Source organism: Pinus tabuliformis, chromosome 2_2 (assembly GCF_031772625.1).
Source record: "Pinus tabuliformis cultivar Carrire ecotype Pingquan chromosome 2_2, CPIR1, whole genome shotgun sequence".
Classification (NCBI taxonomy): Eukaryota; Viridiplantae; Streptophyta; class Pinopsida; order Pinales; family Pinaceae; genus Pinus; species Pinus tabuliformis.
Window position 1 is genome coordinate 1,124,401,728 of NC_142300.1, and position 21,065 is coordinate 1,124,422,792.

General features: G+C 40.7%; 1 protein-coding gene across 2 annotated transcripts in view; it reads left to right on the top strand.

Moving 5' to 3' along the window:
* LOC149197348 (PX domain-containing protein EREL1-like) overlaps positions 1-21,065 on the top strand; it is a 195,574-nt gene that overhangs the window by 114,230 nt on the left and 60,279 nt on the right. For both annotated transcript variants that reach the window (XM_089405830.1, XM_089405829.1), the window contains one exon: positions 8,380-9,161. In XM_089405830.1, coding sequence (XP_089261956.1) covers positions 8,380-9,161 — 782 coding nt within the window. The remainder of the gene's footprint in view (positions 1-8,379; positions 9,162-21,065) is intronic.

Below are 21,065 nucleotides of genomic sequence, written 5' to 3' on the forward strand. Positions count from 1 at the left end.
GTCTCAGACCTCCTAAATTTTGGTAAGGAAGGGGTCTATGCCTTCCCCTCTTTGCATCAGGATGCATCTCAACTTCTCCTCGAGGTACATCTTTCACTGCTCGGAAGTACCCTGGTACAACGTGGCAAGATCATCCCACATCTGCTTGGCAGTATCCTTGCCAGCTATATGCGAGACTACATGATCCCGGACCCCATCTAGGATCAATCGTTTTGCCTGTGCCATCTCCTTTCTGTACTCCTTCAGTTGATTTGCATCCATGGGAATCACCACCCCATTATCATTGTATGCCTTTAGGCCAAATTCATCTAGAAGGAAGGAGATCCTTGCCTTCCAGATGACGTAGTTGGAAGCACCATCCAACCTGTCTTGATCTCTCAGCCCTGCATTGGCCATCTTTGACAATGTCGAAAACTCCCTCTTCCCCTGTGCTTGATTGTTGCTCTGCTACTCGCACCCCCTCCTGGAATGCGTGGCTCTGCTAGATGCTATTGCTGATCTGCAACTGGAAATTTGAACGTTTGAGACTAGAAGTTCCCTGAGAGAAATTTTCCCTCTAGGTGTGCTCTTCTTCCACTCGACGCAGTTTCTGCTCTAGCGAATTGTTGCATAAATCCTTTGCGTCTAGCTAGAGATCTGCCCAACGAAAAATATTGAGCTGCTCTCTCTGCCTTTAGACTCACTCGATGTGGAGAGATCGAATTTTCCTGCCCCTCACTCAAAAAAATTGAATCTCCTCAAGTAACTCTGCCTTTTGGCAAAGTGACTGCGTTGCCCTTGGGAATTTCTATCTGCTACCCACTTTGAACAATGAAATTCCTTCCTTTTGCTTATGAGCTCTCTGACTGATCAATTGCGCTATGATACCATGTGAAAATTCCAAACAACGAAATCCTATTGTAGAAACTGGAAATTATTAGTCCCTGGAAAAACCCAATGTGGGAAAACTGGTGCCGCAATTGAGGGTTTTATTATTATGCAGTAGTGAGAAAATCTGAGTACAATTGGATGCCAAAATACTAGCAATCCTACAGAGAAAAACACTGACAGAAATCTTGTAAGGAATTTTCCTCACCTCTCAGGCAATCTCCCGACATGGCTTGCCTTCAGAAATACAACACTCTGGCCCTCTGCGTCAGCCTCTGCGCTGCTCTGCGTAGTTGGTTGGATGTCTAGCCTCAGATTGATCTCTAATGAAGTCATTTTGTTTCTTGCTGACTGGAAAGATGCTTCTCTGACACTCTAGGACTCCTTCCCGGCCTCTAGAGTTGAAAATGTGTCTCTTTCTCAGCAAATTGATTTGCCTCTAAAGACTACTACACTGCCCCAACATCAACCTCTCTATGGCTCTTCTGCCTCGTTGCAAATGCACTCGCTGGATCTGGAATGCCTCCTCTAGCCTCACTGTCTTTGTCCCTCTCTCACTGCTTCGATCTCTCAGACTCTTTCTCCGACAACTAACCGCTGCTACTCTGGAAATCAATCTGCCAATGAAATCGAACTCTGCAAGTGTATTCTCCATCACCACATCGACCTCCTCTTATAATCCACTGTTGGAGCACCAACAACCAAGATTAAAACTTAATCAATGGCTAGGATCATCTTGGAGTCGATATGTGTGAGTTTCTAGACTATTCTCGCCTTATCTCATTTAATGCTGATTAATTAACCATATTCCCTAAATTTAGACTTAGGAAATATTTAAAAAATCAATTAATAATCTAATTGAGACACTTCTAGTCGGAATTTCTAGAAACGATTTTTGGGTTTTGGAAATCTCATGTATTCTAGCCTCTTCACAAAATTTCGTGGCTAGAACACATTTGATGCTACAAAACATAACAGTTTGATGATAATAACACCATAATAATCCAGATAAGAAGAAGCAAATTATAAGTACAAGTAGTCAAAGTAAGAAAACATCACAAGCAATTATCAAGTTTAGAGAAATCACACCTAGTCTAACTGTCCTAGATTTCTCAACAAAGCATTTTTTTGTGGATCATATTCACTATATGTATTAAGGCACTGTTGTTGTTGTTGTTATGGTCGCTCATGTTGTTGGGTTTTAATTTTATGTGCAAATTCTTTATTTTTAATGACCTGCAAGAAGGTTTTTTGATTAAATTTTACATGGTTCCAAAATGGAAAATGCTAAGTTTTAGGCTTTAGCATTGAAATTTTGGAAATGAGAGAAATTAAAAAATAACAAGCAATAGAATGAAAGAAAAAAATTCTTACCTCCCAACTATTAAAATTTGTGCTACTGTGCTCAGGCCGACTAAGTATGGAGTTTGAAGTCTCAACTGTGCAACATGCTTACAGGTTTAAACGTTGATGTGGCTTGTGGGTCTTCACTCTTGAGTCTTCGTTGCGATTTTCTTTGTTTCCTTGGGGCTTGTATTAAGTTGATTTTTAGATCAGAGTTGAAACTTGAGGAGTGAGCACAAAGATGACAAAGAGTTTAGATTGGTAACTTGGTAAGCAATGTTCAACGGGAGGTAACGGTTGAGGAGAGGGCAAGGGTTGAGCAGAGGTAAAAAAGGTGAATTTTAAGTTGGATAGCAACACAGGGTGTTTGGTTGAGGTATAACTGTAGCTTGTAACAATGAGGTAAGTTGGATAAGAAGCTAGGATATAGTGTTGCACATTGTAAGTTGAACCGGTAAACTGAACTTGGATAGCACTGTGGATTGTAGTTTCTAAGTCGAACTGGTAAGTGATAGGTTGGAATCAAATAACGTTGTTGCTTGTGGTTTGGTAACTTGGTATTGGTAAGTGACAAGTCAAATAGTGTTGTCGCTTGTGGATTGGTAAAGCCGAATAGGAACAATGGACTGGTAAGTCGAATAGCGCCATAGGGGAGGAGAGTTAACAATGCTGAGTCAATTGGTAAGTTGGATAGCACCATGGGGTAAGCCAAGCAAAGGTAAGCTTGGTAAGTCAAATGAGTGAGTTAGGGATAGTTTAGGTTTTGATATTTATTATTGTTTTTTTTTTAGTTTTAATTTTATTATTATTATTATTTCTATAATGTTTTTAAAATTTTAAGGTTTATTATGCAAAATTGAGGGGGCATGCCCCCTCTCTAAAGGGGGGACACTTAGAAGAAACCATTTTGGGGAAACACGTCCCCCACGCTACGGAAACATTTCCCCTTGTGTCTCCCTGCATCTCCCCAAAAGGGGGACCTGGGGAAATGTTTCCCCAGGCGCCCCCTACCCAGGTGCATGGAAAAGCATGAAGTGTGTGCATCCCACCTTAGGGGAGGCGTCCCCATGGAACACTGTAGTTCAATGTGACTCAATCTGTTTAGGTTGAAGTGTGGAGTGTGACTTTTGAGGTCGCAATTGTGCAATGTGCTGATAGGTTTCAACGTTGACGTGGCCCGTGGGTTTTACTCTCGAGTCTTCTTGCAATTTGCTATAATTCATTGGGGCTTGTATTAAGTTGATTTTCAACTCAGAGTTGAAACTTGGGCAATGAGCACTGAGATGGTGAAGAGTTTAGATTGGTAGCTTGGTAAGCAATGTTCCATGGGAAGTAACAATTGAGGAGAGGTAAAACATGTCAGTTTTAAGTTGGATAGCTTTGCAGGATCTTGATTGAGGTATAACTATAGCTTGTAGGAATGAGGTAAGTTGGATAGGCAACTAGGCTATAATGTTGCACATTGTAAGTTGAATTGGTAAATTGGACTTGGATAGCACTGTGGACTGTAGTTTCTAAGTTCAATTGGTAAGTGACAAGTTGGACTCAAATAATGTTGTCGCTTGTGGTTTAGTAACTTGGTATTCGTAAGTGACAAGTCAAATAGTGTTGCTGCCCATGGATTGTTAAGCCGAATAGGAATAGTGTACCGGTAAGTCGAATAACACTGTGGGGGGAGGAGAGGTAACAATGCTGAGTCAACTTGTAAGTTGGATAATGTCGTGGGGTAAGTTGAGCAAAGGTAAGCTTGGTAAGTCGAATGAGTGAGGGATAGTTTAGGTTTTGATATTTGTAATGTTTTTTTGTTTTTGTTTAGTTTTAATTATTGTTGTTATTATTTTTATAATGTTTTAAAATTATTAAGGATAATTACGTAAAATTGAGGGGGATGCACCCCCTATCTATAGGAGGACGCCCAGAAACAACCATTTTGGGGAAACATTTCCCCTTGTGTCTCCCCGCATCTCCCCAAAAGGGGGACATAGGGAAATGTTTCGCTAGGTGCCCCCCCTTCCCAGTTGCATGGAAAAGCATGAGGCGTGTGGCCTTCAGATAGAAAAAATGACAAACTTCCCCCTTTGGCAACAATGCTAATTTTAGACTTTTGATTTGATGAAGTGTGATTGGTTTATTGCATTTCAATGGACACTTGGTGTTTTGGTGTCCTTCTTTGGAACGCTTTATTGACAATATTAATTTATATATGCTTGAAGAACCAAAGGATGCTTTTTGACTTTTGTTAGTAAAGTTTATTGAGTTAAAGTGGGGGACATTTTTAACTACCACTATTTGCTGCCCTTTTGTTTTTGGTAAAATGCTCTGTAATTATGTATATTTAATAGAAATTACTGGGAATTGAAGGAAACAATAATGATGATATTTTTAAAATGATCCCTACCGTTGACCCTAGATGGGTTTGTTGCAGTGCGCAGAAAATTATGGGGTTGGAATTTGGCCTGTTGCAGTGCACTAGCCTACTAGGTTAGTTGAGTAGTCAGTTTGTCTCCATCTAGTTCCTCAGAGCTACCTTATCTCACCAATAATACAATTGCCAGTGTTTTGAGATTTGTTGGATCTGAAGTGATATTTGATTGGAGAAATTCTTCTTTTTTCTCTTTTAGTCATGAAATACTTTCATTCAGGGTTGTGAGGGAGAGCCCCCCCTCTCGAACCTGCTCCTGAAGCATGCTCTGGGCGGAAGCGACCTCGAGGGCATGCTCCCTAATTTTTTTTTCACTCCTTGCCAATTCCAATTCAGGAGTGATAAAGGGAGCTATTGAAGATTTTTGAGTGGGGCAGCCTAATATTCAATCCTATGGCCCTTGTGTTGATATGTATTATGGAGTGCATGGTAATGTTAAATTTTTAAAGTAAAAGGCTAAATATGAAAGATAACGTCCTTTTACTTAAATTTTTAACATTACCATGAAATGACTCGGGATGTTTGAGAGTGGTTTCAATCTCATTGGGTTTCATATGGAGAAAGTAGAATTTTAGATCTCACTCAAAATCCAACAGAGTTATCATTTTTTTAGGATTTCAAGATTGGGGGGATTGCAATGTTTCCATTGGATTTTGTCATGTTCTAGGGTATGGAACTTGTATTTAATCAAGAGCACCAAACCCTCTATGCGGGGGAGACTTCCAATAATCAAGAGCACCTAGGGTACTAGGGTATGGAATTTGTATTTAATCAAGAGCACCAATGTCATTTGACTAAGCAGGTGGAGACTCCCAATAAAGCACGAGACAAGAAATTAGAAATTTCTCGTGGCAAGAGGATCAAGCAGTAGATAATAGATTTACTTGTCTTTTCTAGTTTCTAGTACTTTTTATAACTATTGACTCTTTCATATTTATTATGATATTTTTTGTAAACAATATATGACAATTTAAGTTTGAAGTTGGCATTTATAACTCATTGGTAATGAATTATGAATATTATGCTTCGTGAAAGTTGAAAATTGAAACATTTCATTTCATGTTAGATATTCTTTGTTATCGTTTTGTTACTTGGTAATGGTAATGGTTACAAGTACAACTTTAGTGATCAATGATGATAAATGTTATATATCGAATTTTGAAAGCTTGAAACTTTAAGATTGATGAATCATGAGACTCAATATGTTGTATGTTACTAACTTGTGGATGTGGTTGTTGAAGATTATAACTTCTAGATGATTGATGTTATATGGTTCAATCCATGTTTTTATGCTTTTTATATAATTCATCATTCTACATGCTTTTGTTGACATATATGCATCAAAATATATAAAAATATTTATTGTATAAAAATTCACTCCCGATTCGCTCCCAAACTGGGAGCTTTTGAAAATGTTGCTCCCTGCTCCCGCTCCCAAGTAACCTTGCTTTCATTTTCATTTTGTTTGTAATTAATGGTTGGTGGCACACTCCACTGCTCAGCTCTATTTGGTATGCTATTTCATTCTTGCAAAATTTAAATGTATAACTTAAAGCACTTCAATTTTTGAGGAAACTACTTTGGCATTATATACTTTAATATGATGTTATTGCTGATATTTTGTTTTCAATTTTTGTCTGGGAGCTTTTGAAAATGTTGCTCCCTGCTCCCGCTCCCAAGTAACCTTGCTTTCATTTTCATTTCGTTTGTAATTAATGGTTGGTGGTACACTCCACTGCTCAGCTCTATTTGGTATGCTATTTCATTCTTGCAAAATTTAAATGTGTAACTTAAAGCAATTCAATTTCTGAGGAAACTACTGGTGGCGTTATATACTTTAATATGATGTTATTGCTGATATTTTTTTTTCAATTTTTGTCTTTTCGTCGGAGGTTGCTTTGTGAATCATGCCATGAGGTTGGGGCTGAACTGCATAACATGGACTCCCTTCAGCTTAGATGTTGCCCAAATGATATCTGCTGATTTCACTCTGCAAAATTTGCTCCTGGCCTCATCCCATTTGGACATGCCATTTGGGTGGTAATACCACATTGAAAATGCAGCCCTGGTGGATAGCTTAATGCTCTGTAGATCTTGCCTGTAAACCAATGCTCTTTGTCATGTCTCGTCTTGTTCTTGGTCAGATTTGTTAGTCTTCACATTAGCATGTAAGTTTGAAAGAAGAGAATCCTCATTGTCGCATGGACATTATGAAGTTGCAATATAGAAATCCTGGAACTCAGTCCCCTTAGCAGAGGAAATCTTAATTGGTGGTATCCATGTTCAGCAAGCACAGAGGAATCCTAATTGCTGGTATTCTTTTTAAAGTTATCTTCACTGGAATAATTTCTGATTTGGTTCTAGGAACACTGATGCATGTTGAAAGCATTATCGCGCTGACATCACTGAATCAACAGTGTGCTTGTTCTCTCCCTATCTTCACTTTTCATGAATTAATTAATTTATTGTAAACTTGTCAGTTAGGAAAACATGGAACACTGATTTCGTACTTCTGCAAAAGCTTAAAGAAGTTGGCTTGCTTTGACTCTTGCATCTTTGCTTGAGTACCTGCTATATTACAGTCCTTCCCCCTTGTAAGTATCTTTCTTTTTTGTTATGAATAAAATATATATAAATAAAATAAATATAAATAATGATGATAATTGTAATAATGATTCGTTGATTAGTAATTAGCGCTGAAGAGGCATGTCTAAATGGGACATGACCTTCCATGAAGAGGCACCTGCCTAGGGTATATAAGCAGGCCCCTCACTCTCATTTGTAACATCATTCTCATTCATACTTTTTAATATATATTTTTGTATCTCAATGGAGATCTTTCTTTTCCAAGTCTTCTGTATTTAACTGGAAGAACGAACTTTGTTCATTCCAGTTGGTATTTGAGCATTCCTCTGAGTACATGTACCTGCTATATTATCAGGAGGAAGGCAATGTTATGAATAAAAATAATAAAAATATAAATAATGATGATAATTGCTATAATGATTAGTTTACTAGTAATTAGCACTGAAGAGGCATGTCTAAATGGGACGTGACCTTCCATGAAGAGGTACCTGCCTAGGGTATATAAGCAGGGTCTCACTCTCATTTGTATCATCATTCTCATTCATACATTTTTAATATATATATATATATATCTTCAATGGAGATCTTTATATTATTCCAAGTCTTCTGGAGTATTTAACTTAAGTACGAACCCTGTTCGTTACATTGGTATTGGAGCATTCTTCTGAGCATACGAACATTGTTCGTTCAACTTTTAGAAAACAGATTGTTGGCTTGATCTTCTATAAATTACGTAGTTAGAAACCCTGTTGTTGCTTCTTTTAAAACCATTTGTTACTTTCTGACTGAAGAGAGGCAGGGCTGAACTCAGGGAGGGTGCCTCTAGGTAATAGATTCTAAACCATAGATTTGGCAGGTCTATAAAGAGCTATGGTAGCATATGGGAAGTCCTTTTGAAAGCATTGAAATCTCTTACGTTTAGAGTGGAAGAATTTTCTTTTATAATGTAATTGTATTCCTAACTAGTAGTTATTAAACTGTTAGTCTTTGAGAAAATAGTAGTGAGTTTGATCTCAAATGTTAATCCTGGACTTATAGTTTACTTGAGATTTTCGAGTTTTCTTGTAGAGGGTTGATTGCCTGGTTTTGAAGCAATGACATGAAAAAATGAGTATTAGATGGTCACCTTTGGCATTTCATATCTGGCTTTCTTTGTGCAGCCATTGCAGAAATCAATGAAGCAGAACAGTCATCTGATACAAGTTTATCTATCAACAGTGTCAAGCCTTCATTAGATCTCAACCTTGGTTTGGGTGCTTCGCATCTTGCTGGTAGCATGTTAGTTACATCTGGAGCATCATCTTCTTTTGCAGACTATGGAAGTGATGCTGTCTATGAAGCTTCAGACCTGGGAACTCCGAGACAGGGAAGGTATAATGAATATGAAAGTGAGATGGAAGACCCAGCAATATCTGAAGATGAACGAGGTTTTTTGGATATGTCTAATGAAGATCGTCAAGGAGGTGCCACAGGGAGAAAGCAACTGCCCACCAAAAAACAGATGACTTCTGGAGATGGAGATTCAACAAGTAGTGAAATAATCAAATGCAAAGCTCTTTCTGGAAACAGGTCAGAGTTTCCGAATGACACAGAGAGTGAAATTTTATCTTGTCATGGTCGTAAACCATCACATGATAGCATTGGGAGTGAGACTAGTTCTATTAGAGGAAGTGAAATATCAAATGCGGGCACAGTTAGTTCGTTTATTGATGGTCTTGCCTCATTTCATGGAGGCATGGAACATGGAATAGATAATTTGGGTAGCATTGATTCACATTTTCCGAAGGATGTTCAGGCGGTCTTGCCTTTGCATGAACGTGGGAAAATGAAGAGAGTACTGATTACTTTGCAGCGACGTTTGATCACAGCCAAAACTGATATGGAAGATCTTATTGCAAGACTGAATCAGGAGATTGCTGCAAAAGAATTTCTGATGACTAAGGTGCATATCCATTCATTATTTACTTTTTATAGTTAAACCATATTTTCTTTATTATTCGAAGAGATTGTGTTTGATCTTTGATTTTAAAAATTGATATAGATTGTCAAATTAGTTTAAGGAATCGTTCATAATATTGAATTCAAAATTTGATATAGATTAAAATTTTGAACTCATAAGGATGGAGGCTTTTTATAATTAGAATGTCGGCTGCTTTCTTCTGAATGTTTGTGTTTACTATTTAGTGTTTATTATAACAATCTTGAACTTGAGCTGCATCACAAGCATAGGACATATGTTAACCAGCACATGGGTGTTAATTATACTGCAAAGTCACCAGACTCAACTTGGCACAGGATTCAATTTGCCCCCGCAGTCAAACTTGACTCATGCCTGGCTAAAAGCCTAAAAACTCTCCATTCAAGACAGCAACAACTCTGCATATAGAAAAATGCAAAGATTATAGAATACACAGAATATATATATATATATATGTATTGTTAGATTTGAATGATTACATTGAATATAATGCAAAGATAACAAGTTTGTTTTCTGGAATCCCAAAATTGTATCTGTGTAGCTAAGTATGTCATATGATCATACATGAAAATCACCATGGACATTGGCATGCATTTATGAACAGAAATGATCAAACTATCTAGTGTTAAATCTGAAATCACAAGGCCTAATACATAAATATCATTCAAGGTTTGAGCATAATTATCAGAACCAGAATGGGAATTGAACTGGCATACCCTAGAACCAGGAACTGGGAAAAGACTGGAAAAAAACTTGTCAACCGAAAGATACACAATATACACACACACCAATGTAGGTGGAAGAGCAGAATATAAGCTCTGTGCTGCGAGGCAAAGCAGTTGAGTCCTATGCTGTAGATGGTGAGTGTCCGGTAGCCAAAAGCATCATTGGCTTATGGTCTAACCTGAGTAGAAGGGGGCAGGTGGAATCCCATGGGTACATTAATATAGGTGGTCCTTGCAGATTCACAGGGGGTTCCACCTGCCCCATGCCAGTCGGGTTACAGCATAAGCCAATGTATCTTTTGGGTACTGGGATCTTGCTATCTAGGTCTCAACTGCTTTGCCTAGAAGCACAGAGCTTATATTTTGCTTTCCCACAACTCCGTTTTCACAGCTTAGGCTGCTAGGCAAAGCAGTTGAGTCCTATTCTCTGGATGGCGAGAGTTCAATAGCCAAAAACGTCATTCGCTTATGCTCTAAACTGAGTAGCATGGGGCAGCTATGGGTACATAAATGTAGGTGGTGCTTTCACAGTCACATGGGATTCCACCTGCCCCATGCTACTTGGGTTAGAGCTTAAGCTAGTGGATCTTTTGGCTACTGGAGTCTCACCATCTAGCTCTCAATTGCTTTGCCTAGCGACACAGAGCTTATATTCTGCTTTCCCACAACCCCATTTTCACAGTTTAGGCTGTGCTGCCACACAATCTAGCAGGGGTCCTAGGAGGGTTACTTAAGGGACAACTACTAGACCAAATGACAATAATGGGAAAAAGACCTACTATCATCTCAGTTAGTGTCCCTTGCTCTTTATGGACTTTCACTAATGGGAGGAGTCCCTGTATGGAGGGAATCACTTGTAATGATGGGATCAATGATAATACATGAAGTGATTCCCAAGGCCCATTCAGTTAGAGACTCAACTAATGCTCAATGCTTCAAGAGCAGCCAAGGGCTCTCCAAAAAAGGCCTAGGAGTAAGATCTAGACGTAGGGTTGAGAGATGTTCAATGATGATGAGTATATCCAAGGTAAAGACTTCCAATGTGATATATGACCTCTCTAGAATCCTTAAAAGAAGATTTGTCACTTGAAAGAGGAATTTTGCTTCACTAGAGAGAGACCTAGAAAGACCTAAACAAGACCTAGGGTTTATGAGTAATCGTGGGAGGAACTCCTCCAATGAGCTCAGTAGGTTAAGATAAAATAGGAAAAGGGGGTTGAGGAATTTTGCTTCACTAGAGAGAGACCTAGAAAGACCTAAACAAGACCTAGGGTTATGAGTAATCGTGGGAGGAACTCCTCCAATGAGCTCACTAGGTTAAGATAAAATAGGAAAAGGGGGTTGATGTGAAAATTCGAAATCTTGAATTTCTGTTGCAACAACTGATTAAGTATCTTCTATTTGTTAAATAACTAAACAAACTATTTACTGTGTTCTACGGTAGATATCGAAACCAATACACTACAACCTTCACTACTTCAAAATATGTGGAAGCAAGAATGATTCAAACTTAAACAAGAACACAACAAATTACAGATATAATCATAAATACAGAGATGCAACAGAAAAACACTTCATTTCATTAATAGAAAAATATTGAACTATGCTTACAAACAGAATGGAAATAAGATAGCTCGGGCGATGATAGCTTATCTTGGAGAAGAGATGTGGCGGGTACATGCCTCTGAATTGTGTTACAATGAGGCTCAAGGGCCTATTTATTATTGAAAAACATGAGAAAACCCTAAACAACCAAAACCCTAACCCCAAGAGATGTAACGGCAAGAGTTTGTGGGCCCCGTTGGGCAGCCAACTTCCCGGGGTCGTAACTTGGTTATGTTATCTCCGTTTGGTACGTACGATACCCTGTTGGAAAGGTCTCTCTGAGTACTACAAGTTAGGACATGCAACGTACCTCAAAAAAATGCCGTTTAGGGGGTCAAAACTGCTTTGGAAGTTCAGGACCCGAAAAACTGCTAAAAATAGAAAATGCTGAAATAAACAAGGAAACAAATGAAACTGACTGGGGAGTCTAGGTGGAATAGGCGAGTGGCCACTAGTATCCACCTGGATCATTCCTCCCCCCCTTAGGAAGCAATGGTCCCCATTGTGTGCAGAGCCTCCATGAGGTGAGGAAAATTTTGTTGAACCTGATCCCTAATGAAGGAGTTGGCCTGCTTTGACAACTCGATATAGATGTATCCTCTGCTGGCGAGTGTTCTTGATCTGTGTCTCCATGATCTAATTAGTGGTGGCCTGTTCCATGTAGTTCGGGTTGAGCTTTGTTGGTGTGAGTTGTTCTGCAATGTCGGATGTGTCCAACAATGGTGGAAAGTATGGCTGAAGGCGGTCTACATTGAACACTGGGTGTAGACCAAGGAACGGTGGGATGTTGAGCTCGAAGGCAGGAGTGTTTGGTATGTGCTGCCGAATTTTGGATCGCTCTTGTAAAGATGCGGCCACCCCGATGTCTCATGCCTACAAGAGTCGAGCACATTGATCAACGCTATGACCGGTGGACGGCTGAGGCAACCAATGACATTATTATTGCTGTCCTTCTTATACTTAATGTTCAAATGGAACTGGTGCAGATAAGTGGACCATTTGTTGATTTTTAATGTACCTTGGACAATTGGTTTCCCATGGGTTAGTCTCTACCTAGGGAAAAATGTCCAAAATAATTCTTTTCATAAGTGTGACTTTATAAAGTGAAAGTGACTTTATAAGTGGTAAAGTCAATGTTAAATTATAAAGTGAAAAGTGACTTTAGACAAAGTACAATGTGGGTACTTTATTTAATGGGTGAGTTAAAAAATAGAAAGTGAGAATTAAATGCACATTTATTCTCATCCCTTGATCTAAATGAATCTGAGCCATTAGATCTTAGGGTTGCCCAAAAGTCATTTAGGGAAACAAAAGGGGGAAAAGAAAAGAGAGACTGCATTCATTCTTCATGAGCAGATTGGAGAAAGGAGGCTGAGAGCTGGAGAAAAGTTCTGAAGGAGAAATTTGTTGTAGCAAGCTGAATGAGTGATTTTTGGGCAAAGTTGGGCATGGAAATCAAAGTTTAGAAGACAACAAAAGGTACAGTACGAACAACATTGAATGCTGTGAGTTGCACGCCGTTCGAGAGAAGTTTTTGACTTTTTTTGAAAAAAAATCCGTATAGTCTGTACAGTTGTACAAAAATCTGTACAGTCTGTACAGTTGTATTTGTACAGTACATATTTTCAGCTTCAAGTGGGCACGAAAATCGAGGCAAAGTGGGCATAGTTCTCCAGGAGTTTTGGGCTGAAGAGATAAGTTGTATTTTTCTGTTTGTTTTGTCTGCAAATGTATTTTCTTGAACTTGAAAGATAAATAAATTTGAAGAGCTCTCTAATAGATTTCCCTGGAGAAGATTGAAGGGGTTTTGCCTGGGTCTAAGTTGACCAAAAATCTGTGTGTATTTTTATGTGTTGCTGGTCTGGTTATTTCCATATTTATTTTCAGCATGTGTTGACAGTCCCATGTGTTTTAATCTGAAAATTTCATTTCCGAAATTCTATATGTTGAATGTATGTTTATGGGAAAGGGAATTTAACTGAATGGGAGTGATAAGGTGAAATTAAAACCCGGTTGGGATTGTTGGAAACTTTTTTTAGTCATCAAATTTCAACACCATTTCTGATGGCGATCGTTCTGCAACTTACCTTGTGTCTATATGAACTGCAGGGGTCGGTGGTCTGTGTGGATGACTGTTTCCTTTCCCAAAATGTAATGCTTCCATTGACGACAGACCTGCACAATGGAATACATTTCTTTGTTGTAAGTGGGATACTTTCGGATTGTGTCTAAAAGTGTCTCACTATGGTAAGCCATTGGATGCTCATGCTGAGTAAGAACCGCACCACTAGCATAGTCGGAGGCGTCTATTTCAATCTTAAATGGTTGTTGTAGGTCTAGTAATGTGAGCAATGGTGCAGAATAGAGGTGATGCTTCAACTCGGAAAGTGCATGTTGTTGGGTTTCAGACCAAAAAACTTTGCTTTCACTCTGCCCTTGGTGATTTGCCTTAAAGGCCAAGTGATATGAGAGAACCCCAACACGAACCTGTAGTAGAAATTGGCAAGACCCAAAAAGCCGCGGAGCTCTATTAGAGTGGTTGGGGCTGGCCAATCCCAAATGACTTGTATCTTGGCTGGGTCCACATGTACACCCCGCTCATCAATGATGTACCCTAGATATTGAACTTGGGTTAGGCCAAAAGTGCATTTCTCCAAGTTAGCACACAACTTATGTTGTTGCAGGGTTTGAAGGACCTGTCGAATATTGTGGGGGTGCTCTTCCCAACTCTGGATGAAGATCAAGATGTCATCTAAATACACCACCACGAATGCATTGGTGAAGGGTCCCAAGATGTCATCCATCAGTCTCATGAGGGTTGCAGGGGCATTCGTCAATCCAAACAGCATGACCAAGCATTCGAAAAAGCCCTTATTGGATTTGAAGGCAGTCTTCCACACATCGGAGGGTTCGATAGGCACTTGGTGATTGCCACGTGCCAGATGAGAAGCGCACCCAAATTGGATCATACTATAGAGAAGGGGTTTCTCATTGGGTATAGTAAGACCTCCAAGGCATACATGATCTACATTCTTAGCAATAGGAAGATTGTGATGAGATAGGACGTAAAGTTCATGGAAGATCGAGCTTTCAAGAGATCTCATGAGATGCCTGCAGGTGATCAAAATCAGCCAGCTGAAGCTCCATTGGTCCAGCCACAAGGGCAACCAGTGGGACCACCAGTGGGACAGTCATAGGGATCCAATACAATAACTAGTACTAGCATTTCCTCAGGAGCAGGGAATCCAGTGAGATCTCAGGAAATGGAGCAGCAGGGGCAGGATGAGGAGGAGCTAGTAGAACCTCCCACTACTAGTGGTCGAGCTAGTAGAGAGGTTCGTCAGACATTGAGAGATGCAAAGGAGTTTGTTGGAGCTCCTAGGACGAACAAGAGAGAGTGCAGGCAACCTGACAGATATCAAGCATTGGTAGCTCAGGTTGCAGAACCTTCTAGCGTTCAAGAAGCTGCACAACATTCGATGTGGGTAAATACCATGGTAGAAAAATACAACTCTAACATGATGAATGATGTTTGGGAGGTGGTGTCGAGGCCTGATGATAGGTCAGTTGTAGGTTCTCGATGGATCTACAAGATCAAGTATGCTATAGATGGAAGCGTGGAGAAGTACAAGGCTAGGTTCGTGGCAAAGGGGTATGCACAGAAAGAAGGGATAGATTATGAGGAGACCTTTGCTCCAGTTGCCAAATACACCTCTATTTGGTCAATTATATCCCTAACAGATCAAATGGGATGGCAAATTCACCAAATGGACGTCAAGGCAACATTCTTGAACGGGGTGATAGAGGAAGAGGTGTACATTGAACAACAAGAGGGCTTTAAGACTCATGAGAGGTGCACCCATGTGTGCAGATTGAAGAAAGCTCTATATGGGCTCAAACAGGCTCCTAAGGCATGGTATGGATAGATTGACAACTACTTGTAGCATATGGGATTAGTCAAGAGTGACGCAGTGTTGATTTGGGGTAACATTGGATGTGCTATAGCCACGAAATTTGGTGGAGAGGTTGGGGCACATGAGATCTCCAATACCCAGAAAGGGTTTGGGCAAATTCTAAACAAATCAGGAGATATTAAAATATTTAATATTTTTAATGGAGTACCTAAGTCTAAACTTAGGGAAAATAAAATATTAATGTGTATTAATATGAATCTGTGTTAGAATGGTCCAAAAGACATGGATCAAGCCAGATCTAATCTTAGCCGTTGAGATGTCAACAGAAAAAGTATAAGAGGAGGCTTGAGGGGCACTTGGAGAACATACTGAGGGAGACTAGTCAGTTCAATTTCTGGAGCAGGGTTTGCTGAGAAATTGAACCAGTGGTTTGGAGAGCAGTTAGGAGGCAACAAGTACGGAATAGATAGACGGGAGATCAGTGCAGAAGAGACAGACACAGAGCCAGAGGAAGCCACGTAGAGGTAGCAGAGACTGCGCAGAGCCAGAAGGGCCAGCGTCATCCATGCAGATGCTGCAGGAGTGATGCAAAAGCCCAGAGATGTTGCACGGAGGCTCAATAGGTTGACGCAGAGGGTTTCAGGCTGATGCAGAGGGTTGCACGCTGACGCAGAGGGTTGCAGGCTGTAGCAAAGGTCAGTAGGGCCTACGCTGGGTTTAGGAAAGTGCTGGTAAGCCAGTTTAACACCCTGTTGTACAAGAAAATTGCTGAATAATAAAATCCTCCCTTGCTGCACTGGTTTTCTCACATTGGGTTTTTCCGGGGCATTAGTCCAAAATAACTATGTCAATGTGTGCATACTTTTGTTTTTGTATTACGATGTGATTTCTGCAGCAGTATTTATTTTAATGTTTGTTGAAGTAATTTCATGAATAACTTATGATGAAATGAGTAGGAAAAGTAAATTAGTTGCTGTAGTGATAGAATTTTCACATGGTATCAGAGGAAGTAATCAGAGATAGAAGGGAAAATCAGTTATGGGTCAAGACCACGATGCAGAGGCATCCACCTAAGGGGACTCACGCAGATTTTTAGAAGATTGCATAAGAGAGAGATTTTGATTTCTCTATGTTGGCTTCCAGGTTGGAAGAAGAAGTGGCGTGCATGACTAGTGCTGCATCATCAGAAGTATGGTATATAGACAGGGGAGCCTCGTGGCATATGACAGGAATCAGGGAGTGTTTCTCAGAATATTGAGAAGAGAAGATGAACTTTCAGATCACCATGGGAAACAAGGCAAAGTGCACTCCAGTAGAAAAGGGTACCATAGTTTTTCAGACAGAATCGGGAGAGCGGTTCCGTGCCACAAATGTGTTGCATGTGCCAGGATTGGGGATGAACTTACTTTCTGTGTCACAACTACAAGGCAAGGGCTATGACGTCTACTTCATCAAGGAAAATGTATACGTCAAACACCCGAGCTGGAAGAAGAAAGTGCAGATCGAGATCAAAAGTAATCGGTTGTACAGATTACAACTAGAGTCTCCAATGGCACAAATAGGCAGTCACGGGGACAAAGACTTGAATGAACTATGGCACAAAAGGATGGGTCACTTGCACCATGGAGCTCTGAGAATTCTTAGAAGCACTGTAACAGGAGTTTCGGATCTGAGTACGGAACGAGATGATATATGTAGGGGATGCGCTCTAGGAAAGTATGCCAAGGTGACATTTCCTAGGAGCAACCACAGGGCCAAGAGTGTACTGGGATTGATACACTCAGATATCTGTGGACCTATGTCTGTTAAAGCTCTCAGTGGTGCCGAGTATTTCCTTACATTCATTGATGACCACTCGAGGAAAACATGGATCTATTTTTTGAAAACCAAGGATGAGGTTTTCTGTCGATTCAAGGAGTTCAAAGCTCTAGTAGAGAATCTGACAGGTAAGAAAATAAAAGTCTTGCGCTCAGATAATGGTGGAGAATATGTCGATAAGGACTTCACTGATTATTGCGCTAAGGAGGGCAAGAGAAGAGAGTGGACAACTCCCTACAATCTGGAGCAGAATGGGGTGGCAGAAAGGAAAAACAGGACTATTGTAGAAGCAGCTAGGGCCATGCTGTATGATCAGGATATGTCAAAATTCATGTGGGCAAAAGCATGCAACACAACTGTCTACGTTCAAAACAGGACTCCTCATCAGGCATTGGGCAAGATTACTCTAGTGAAAGTCTTCAATGGGAAGACACCTGAAGTCAGTTATTTCTGGATATTTGGGAGTTTGGCATATGTCGCATATCTGAAGAAAAGAGAAAGAAGCTGGATCAGACTACAAAAAAGGGGTATCTGGCAAGATATAGCGAGAACACTAAGGCATACAGGATCTATCTTCCAGGGAGCAGGAAGGTAGTAATACGATGAGATGTAAAGTTCATGGAGGATAGAGCTTTCAGAAGATCTCGCGAAATGCCTTCCAAGGAGGAGTCGAAAGAGGATCCGTTGGTCATGCCTCTTCAACCAACGGAAGTGAAGAATCCTTCCTCACATCAGGAAGATTATTAGGATGAGGAAGAGGAGCAAACAAAAGCACCTATTGGCAGAGGAAGAACCAGCAACGAACTTCGTCAGATTTTGTGTGATGTAGAAAACTTCATCGGAGAGCCAAGGAACAGTAAAAGGGAGCGAAAACAACCAGACAGGTATCAGGCGTTAGTAGCTCAGGATGGAGAGCCTGCCAGCTTCAAGGAGGCAGCTCAGCATCAGGTCTGGCTAGATGCGATGGTGGAGTATGACTCCATAATGGTAAACGATGTCTGGGAGGTGGTTTCAAGGCCTCAAGACAGATCTGCGCTAGGTTCAAGATGGATCTACAAGATCAAATATGCTGCAGACGACAGTATTAAAAAATACAAGGCCAGGTTTATGGCTAAGGGTTATGCTCAAAAGGAAGGGATTGATTATGGGGAAACCATCGCCCTGGTAGCCAGGTGTACATCTATTAGGACCGTGATATCTCTTGTAGCCCAGATGGGATAGGAAATCCATCAGATGGATGTCAAGACGACATTTCTGAATGGGGTAATAGAATAAGAAGAATACATTGAACAACCAGAGGGCTTTGAAACTCATAAGAAGTCTCATGTATGCAGACTAAAGAAAAGCCTTGTATGGGCTGAAGCAGACACCAAGAGCATGGTATGGTCGAATAGATGGCTGCTTGCAGAAGATGGGGTTTGTTAAGAGTGACGCGGATCCGAATCTCTACTATCTGGTCGTAGAGAGCGAGCCACTTATCTTAGTATTATATGTGGATGATCTCTTCCTGACAAGATCATCCAGACTCATTGAAGACTGCAAGAAGAATCTAGCCACAGAGTTCGATATGAAGGATCTGGGACGAATGCACTATTTTCTAGGGTTGGAAGTTTGGCAGTAGAAAGGAGAAATCTTCCTTGGGCAAGGAAGGTATGCTACAGAAATTCTGAAAAGGTTCGGGATGGGAGACTGTAGACCTATGGCTACGCCAATGATCACCAACTAGAAGAAGATTAATGCATCAGAAGACAAGGATGTCGATCCCACCCTATACCAACAGCTCATAGGGTCCTTGATGTATCTAGTCAATACCAGGCCAAATATTTGCTACGCTGTCAACACCCTCAGTCAGTTCATGGTGGAACCAAAGAGGGCTCACTGGGCAACAGCCAAGCACGTTCTTAGGTATTTACAGGGAACAGTTGATTATGGGCTCTTGTACAACAAGGGGAAGGATATCAGGTTGGGTGGATTTACTGATGCAGATTAGGCAGGAAGTTGAGTGGATCGGAAAAGTAACTCTGGGTACTGTTTCAACATTGGATCAGGAATAACCTCCTAGTGCAGTAGGAAACAAAAGTCCATGGCTCTGAGCTTGTCTGAGGCAGAATATATGGTAGCAAGCACAACTTCGTGTGAGGCCATGTGGCTTAGAAAACTGCTGGTAAACTAATTGAAAAGAAATATGGATGCGACCAAGATCATGTGTGATAATCAGAGTTGCATCAAACTCTCTGAGAATCCAGTATTTCATGATAGGTTAAAGCATATTGATATCCGGTGTCACTTTGTCAAAGATTGTGTCTAACGTGGCGTTGTATAGTTGAGCTACACTCCTACAGGGGAACAAGTGGCAGATATCCTCACCAAGGCCCTTGGAAAGTCAAAATTTGACTACTTAAGGTAAAAGATGGGGATGGTAAAGAACCCCTTTCGTAAGTAGTGTGTTAGCAACACGAATGAAGAGGGAGTTGCAGTGCAGATGCAACATTGGGAGAAAGGACCAACAGTAGCACAGATGCAGAGGAAGGTGTAGTGCTGGGAGAAAGGACCAACAACAACACGGATGCAGAGGGAGCTGTCATATAGATGCATCAGTGGTAGTGGCAGAACCATGGGCAGCAGTACAAGATGTAGCGGTGCAAAGGATGTTGGGCAGGGAGGCCTAGCATCAGCATAGGTACCGATGCTAGATGATCAGAGTAATACTCAGTGAGGAGTATTGCTAGAGCACAATGCTCGCTAAGAGGGAGTGTTGATTTGGGGTAGCATCAGATGTGCTCTAGCCACGAAATTTGGTGGAGAGGTTGGGGCACATGAGATCTCCAATACCCAGAAAGGGTTTGGGTAGATTCTAAACAGATCAGGAGATATTAAAATAATTAATATTTTTAATGGAGTCCCTAAGTCTAAACTTAGGGAAAATAAAATATTAATGTGTATTAATATGAATCTGTGTTAGAATGGTCCAAAAGACATGGATCAAGCCAGATCTAATCTTAGCCGTTGAGATGTCAACAGAAAAAGTATAAGAGGAGGCTTGAGGGGCACTTGGAGAACATACTGAGGGAGACCAGTCAGTTCAATTTCTGGAGCGGGGTTTGCTGAGAAATTGAACCAGTGGTCTGGAGAGCAGTCAGGAGGCAGCAAGTACGGAATAGAGAGACGGGAGATCAGCGCAGAAGAGGCAGACACAGAGCTAGAGGAAGCCACGTAGAGGCAGCAGAGACTGCGTAGAACTAGAAGGGCCTGCGTTATCCACGCAGAGGTTGCAGGAATGACACAGAAGCCCAAAGAAGCTACGCAGAGCCTCAATAGGCTGACGCAGAGGGTCGCAGGCTGACGCAGAGGGTTGCAGGCTGTAGCAAAGGTCAGTAGGGCCTACGCTGGGTTTAGGAAAGTGCTGGAAGTTTGTCTATCTGTGGGTAAGCTAGTTTGGCACCCTGTTGTACAAGAAAATTGCTGAATAATAAAATCCTCCCTTGCTGCATCGGTTTTCCCACATTGGGTTTTTCTGGGGACATTAGTCCAAAATAAATGTGTCAATGTGTGCATATTTTTGTTTCTGTATTACGATGTGATATTTGCAGCAATATTTATTTTAATGTTTGTTGAAGTAATTTCATGAATAACTTATGATGAAATAAGTAGGAAAAGTAAATTAGTTGCTGCAGTGATAGAATTTTCACAAGCAGATCCCAAACTTTACTATTTGATGGTAGAGGGTGAGCTACTCATCCTAGATTGTATGTGGATGATGTCTTTTTGACAAGATCATCAAGGCTCATAGAGCACTGCAAGAGAAA